Consider the following 6,000-nt stretch of genomic DNA (forward strand, 5'->3'; position numbering starts at 1 on the left):
GGAACGTCACATTGGAACCTCCCAAAGTTGACCAGGTCAACTCAGTTTAATATATTAAGTCAGTGGGGGGGGGGGAGCTCTCACAGGATAACTTCTTTGGGGTAGGGGAAGCCATGAGGCCTGGTGGTTAATAAAAACAGTGTATATGCAGCATCCTGGTCCTTAGTAGGGTGTAGGTTGAGGTCATAACAGGAGAAGCAAGGGCACCAGAAGGTAGTGTACCTCCAAGGGCAGCTCAGAAGTGGTTTGTGTTACAAACACTTTGAATGTTGCGATGTGCTCCTCCTTATTCCATGTACCATTCCTCTAAAAAATAATATTTTTTTATGTAAAAAACGTATTTTTAAAAATCTTTAAATCTCTACAAAATGTATAAACTGGGTGTGCTACTAGTGGTCATTTGTTTATTTGGAGTGCTGTACCATGCGCATCACATCGCCTGCATATCGGTTGACTCATTTCATACAAATCTACGTCCCCGTCCCCTCCTTCCCGTGTCCTCTTTTTGAGGATGCTGTTCCCTTTTCTTGGCAATGTATAAGTGGTTATCCTAACTGTGGGTCACAGTGGGGACCCCTAGCCTAGAGAATCCCTGGAGTATCACAAAACAACCAGGATCCTTAGAGTGTTAAGCGAGGAAATGGTCAGAGGACAAACCCTCATTGTAAACAGGGACAGGAAGGGAGGATATTCATCTGGTAAATTCTCCATTATTCTTCCTTCTCTCTCTTAATGAGTAGATCCTTGACATAAACAGCCCCCCTCCCATCTATCTAGACTGAAGAAGCCCTATTGATAGATGAGACACACATTTCCGTGCCAAAACAATCCAAAACCCTTTGGGAGGTAATCATGTGGAATTGTCTTCTCAAATTTATAGTGAGCAAGTCGGGAGCAGGAATTCATTGCAACGCTATCATCTTTCAGCTCCTCTCTATTGTTAGTAGCTATTTAGCTCAGTCTTTTTTGGAGCAGGGGAGCAGAGGGGGCAGGCAGCAGAATTCTTCTTTCTCGCATAACCCATCATGGAGAACAATAAGAGACAAAAACTTTGCAAGTGCTTCATTAAAACCATTGTTTCCCTTTTGGTCATACAGCCTTCTCCAGCTTGGTGCCCTCCAGATCTGGTGGATTACAACTCCCAGGGATGATGGGGTTTGTATTCCAACAGATCTGGAAGTCATGGGTTGAGGGAAATGACGGTTCTGACTAAGGATGATGGGAGTTAGGAAAAGCTGGTTAAAAGAGATGAAAACCAGGATGTTAGGAAAAATTGCAGGTCCAGAGCTTTCTCAAGCAAAACAAATACTCTCTTGTTGTTCTAGTTGTTCTCATAGGTAGGCATGTAAGGAGGGCTTCAGATACAGATCTCAAAGTGTGGGCAGATTGATATGGGTGAAAGCAGCCCTTCACGTAATTTGGTCCCAAATCGTTGAAGGCTTTAGCAACTCTGGATAATTTTGGCTTACATCTCCCATCATTCCTCACAATTGGCTATGCTGGGTAGTACTGGAGTTGTATGCTAAAATAACTGGAGGGTCACACCTTCCCCACCCCTGCTTCATAGGTCAATACCAGCTATTTAAATTGGGCCCAGACATGCACCAGTATATAGGGGCACAATATAGGTGTCGCATGACCAGCCCCTACTCACACTTGGATGGCCATGTGTTGCACCAGTAGAAATTTCTGAACTGTCGGTAAAGGGAGCTTCATGTAGATCCCCAGACCAGGCTGGATGTCCCTAGCGCATGGCTAACTGAGGCTGGTATAGTGTGGTATAGTGGTTAGAGTGTTGGACTGGGACTTGGGAGACATGAAGCTCATTGGATGAATTTCGGCCTGTCACTGACTCTCAGCCTAACCTACCTCATAGGGTTCTTCTGAGGATAGAATGGCAAGGAGGGTCATGTATGCTGCCTTGGGTTTCTTGGAGGCAAGGTGGGATAAAGATGTAACAAATAAATAAATATAGTGAGAAAAGTAAGTAACATACACAAGATCAAGTAAAATAATTATTATATCAAAATGTCTAGCATGTCACTCAGGCAGCAGAATATTCAGGCACATGTTATTCTTCATTCCTATTGATAGTTCAAGCCACACAAGTTTGATGGATGATTATGTGTCATAGTAGTCACTTCTTCCATTAAGAAGAAGCGTTACAACCCATTGTACTTTTACACAGACTAAAATTGGCTTTACTGATGACTTGAAGCATCAATATGGTGAAGAGTGTACTTTATACGCCCTTTATGGTTGGTTAAGTGACTGTTTCTTATCTTGTATTATGCTAGTCATGCAAAAAAGAAAAAGAAAATCTGTTTCTGCAGCTTCATGAGAAATGCGAGGAAGTTAATCAGGAAGTTTGGACTAGAGAGGGTCTACCAAAAAATCTGAAAGCAGAGCTTAGACATCTAATAATAATAATAATAATAATAAATGTGTATAGAATAGTGCTTTTAAGTATTCAGGCTTCTTCCCATGCATTATCTAGTTACAATCTTTTCAACAAACCTATAAGATAAATCAGTATTATTATGCCTATGTTGCAAATGAAGTAATGAGGCTGAGAGAGAGTGACTTGCCCAGGGCCACCTAGCAAGTTCATGGCAGAGGCAAGATTCAGAGCCTGCCTACATGAACAACTTATTGCATGGTCACAGAATTTTGTGCATCCTTTACATGATGCCATCAACCTCCATGTCACCTCCCATGATTTCCCCCACTAATCTCGCTTTTTTTAAAAAACAACAACAACAACCCTGAGATAATGCAGTATTTAAAATAATTGCAGCATTAATCCCGCCACTAGATGGCACTGTTTCATTGAACTTTATGGAGTATTGCCTAGAGGGGAAATTTTCAATTACAAATCACATGATCACTGTTGGTCACCATTTAAAGGAGCCCAAAGTGAATGTGGAAAGAGCCAAGAAAAAAACACCTGGTAAGTATGGGGTTTTTCCTAAATGTAGAGACGCCCTCAGAGTTTGAACCAGGGACTTCCTGATTCATAGGTCATTCTCTTAGCCACTATGTTGCACAGCTCCATGATGTGTGTAACTCCACCAAATGGCCATCCATGATGCTATGCTCTCCAGCATGAAATCTAGCTTCATTGTTTGAAATCTGATACGAAATGATATCAGATAGAAAATTCACATCTAAAACAATTGCAACATTTATTTTAAAATGAAAAGAATGTTTCTAGTCCCTGTGGTTTTGGACACAAGACCAAGGCTACAACGCTAAGCACACTTACTTGTGGGGGGGGGCATCTCATTAAGAGCCAGTGTGGTGTAGTGGTTAGAGTGCTGGACTGGGATTTGACAAACCCAGGATCTACTTCTTGCTTGGCCTTGGAAGCTCACTGGGTGGACTTTGGGTCTGTCACAGACACTCAGTCCAACCTACTTCACAGGGTTGTTGTTATGAGGATAAAATAGAGAGGAGGAGGGTTATGTATGCTGCCTTGGGTTGCTTTTTTGCATTTTATTTTATTTTTATAAATCACTTTGGGACTGTTTTTGGTCATGGGAAGCCATGTATACATTGAACAAACTAAACAGTAGTCCTCTTTGGGTGGCGGAACTCAGGTAGTCCCTTCCTAGCTGAAACACAAGCCCAAAGTATTCAAGATTTGTAACCTGGTACACCTGAAACCCCTTTTTGTAAACTGCTGTTTTCCTTCTCTAGGCCAAATTTACAGATGACTGCAAGTTCAGGGAGAGGTTTCAAGAAAACAGCTATAACACATACGCCTCAGCGGTTTACAGGACTGAAAAAACGGGAAGAGAATGGTACGTGGCTTTGAACAAAAGAGGCAAAGCGAAGAGAGGGTGTAGTCCCCGGGTGAAACCTCAGCATATTTCTACTCATTTTCTCCCGAGGTTCAGACAAGATGAGCAGCCCGAACTCTCATTTACCGTCGCCGTCCCTGAAAAGAAAAAGCTGCCTGTTGTCATCCCAGCAAAGCCAAAGGTCTCATTGCCGGTGCCTCGAAAGAACTCCCCTCCAGTCAAATACAGACTCAAGTTTCGCTTTGGGTAGTAATAACCGCTCAATTCATAAATTCGAGGACTGACCTTTTTCTCAGGAACTGCTGCTTGTACGTGGTTCCGTGGTGCAGAATGGCGGATGAGACTCCGTGGCGCATTCAGCTCCATTGGGAGACCCTCCCATTGGAAAGATTCACATTCATTTGGGGCCTGCTGACACCCAAGTTGAGTGGCTTGTTTGGTAGTTAAAAACAAAGTCGAATTCTTCAGCTACGTTAAGGGGGAAAGCCCCAAAAGGAGTTCAGGTGAATGGAAAGGCATTTGAGGGGGGTTGCCTTAATTTTCAATCTCATCTTTCTGCTTTCCAGTTGTTGGTCATGGATTGCCAGTTTTAAATGGCTGTTCAAAAATGGCAACAGTAGAGTTTAAAATGACTCTTGCAAGATGTGAAAGATTACCTCATATGTTGAGTTGTGTGTTTTGTTTTTTTTAATTTGTATTACTTTTAATTGATTTCTTACTGTGATTTCTTCTGTGAAGAGGGAGGGGGAATTGCTTCTGTCATTTCTATGCCCTCATCACGTTTTTTTCTGCACTTTTAAGAAAATGTTTGAAAATACCTCAGACAAATAGATGGTTGAAGGTGGATTCACCCAACTGGTTCATCAGGTGATTTAAATTTTAAATCATTCTTACGTCTTGGAATTTGGTGGGAGGAAAATAGTGAGGCAATAAATTGGTCAGGATGAAAAGGCCCCACGTGGTGTAAACTGTAAGACAAAGCTTGAGCGTTAATGTTTTGCTGGCTCTGACCCTGGGGGTGTCTTCATGGCACCACTTTGCTGCTCCTGCCTCATAAAACTGGGAAGAATCGCTGCTGCAGGGTGGGGGCAGGAAGTCGCCATGGCAGCCATTTGGCTCATTGGGCCTGCCCAGACTTCCTGCTCTTCCGGCAACCTATCAGCGCTTGCCATCCACCCTGGAATGCCCCCGGCTCAATGCTGAAGCAAGGTCACACGATGGAATGACCATGGTGACCCTGCTTCAAAGCAAAAAGTCAGGGTAAGTCCCCAACTTCTTAAATTTGCAGCTTTGGGGAAAAGCCCACGGTGCCTGTGAGTTGGTGGCTGCATCATATAACTGACGCAGCACCACCATGCAGCCATTGTGGGGCAAATAAGGTGTACAGACAGCCCCCCCCATTGATTCCTTGGCTCTGAGGCACCCTCATAAGGTGCTTCCAGATGGAGACCTCCTAGCAATCACAGTCAAAAGACCCTGTGCCATTATTCCATCTTTTATTCTTTCACATATTTTGGGGGGGTTTTAAAAAAAAAGGTGGGAAAACTCAGGAGGGCTACAAATTTAAGTCAAGATCATCTTGACCACTGCCCCTCATAAAAAAGAAAAGAAAAGTGAATGAAGCAGGGCGATTGCATGGTAGAAGCCTCGTCAGGAAGCTCCCCTGGCCTCTAATATATATGTGAAGTTTCGTAAGTGCAGGAGCTGCCCTATTCTCTTCTGATGTCAGGGAGCACATTGTGTTAAGGTACTCACCAAATTTTAGCTGAAAGCAAAATTTAAAACCAATTTAGTGTATGTATGTGTGTGTGTGTGTGCTTGGTTCTTTTCAGTCAAAACATCCAAGGAATTTCAAGCAGGGCCGGTGGCAGACTATTTTGCACCCTAGGCAAGGCAAGCTACTTGCTTGTAGGGATGTGCTCCGCTTCTAATCGGAACGGCGAATTAGAAGCGGAGCGGGGTGCTTCGCCTCCCCTTAAAGCGGAGGCGAAGAGGATTGGGGGGGTCGGCGGAGCATTGCGAAGAGGATCGAGGTGAAGGCGGATCCTTCACCTCGATCTGGAGCTCCGCAAGAAAGGTAAGTGGGGTTTACCGGGCCCATGCGGCTGTTGCCCATGTCGCCCATGCGGCTCGGTAAACCCCCCTCCCTCCTCTCCCTTACCTGCGTCCATCCGTGGTCCCTCGGCTTCTTCAGTTG

The 6,000-nt window shown here is 44.0% G+C and overlaps 1 protein-coding gene across 3 annotated transcripts in view; it reads left to right on the top strand.

Moving 5' to 3' along the window:
* Positions 1–4,477, top strand: part of FGF5 (fibroblast growth factor 5) — a 28,580-nt gene extending 24,103 nt beyond the window's left edge. For all 3 annotated transcript variants that reach the window (XM_063135364.1, XM_063135365.1, XM_063135366.1), the window contains exon 3: positions 3,700–4,477. In XM_063135364.1, coding sequence (XP_062991434.1) covers positions 3,700–4,053 — 354 coding nt within the window. In that variant the 3' untranslated portion in view covers positions 4,054–4,477. The remainder of the gene's footprint in view (positions 1–3,699) is intronic.
* Positions 4,478–6,000: the final 1,523 nt, after the last annotated feature.

The sequence above is a fragment of the Elgaria multicarinata genome, chromosome 10 (assembly GCF_023053635.1).
Source record: "Elgaria multicarinata webbii isolate HBS135686 ecotype San Diego chromosome 10, rElgMul1.1.pri, whole genome shotgun sequence".
NCBI lineage: Eukaryota > Metazoa > Chordata > Lepidosauria > Squamata > Anguidae > Elgaria > Elgaria multicarinata.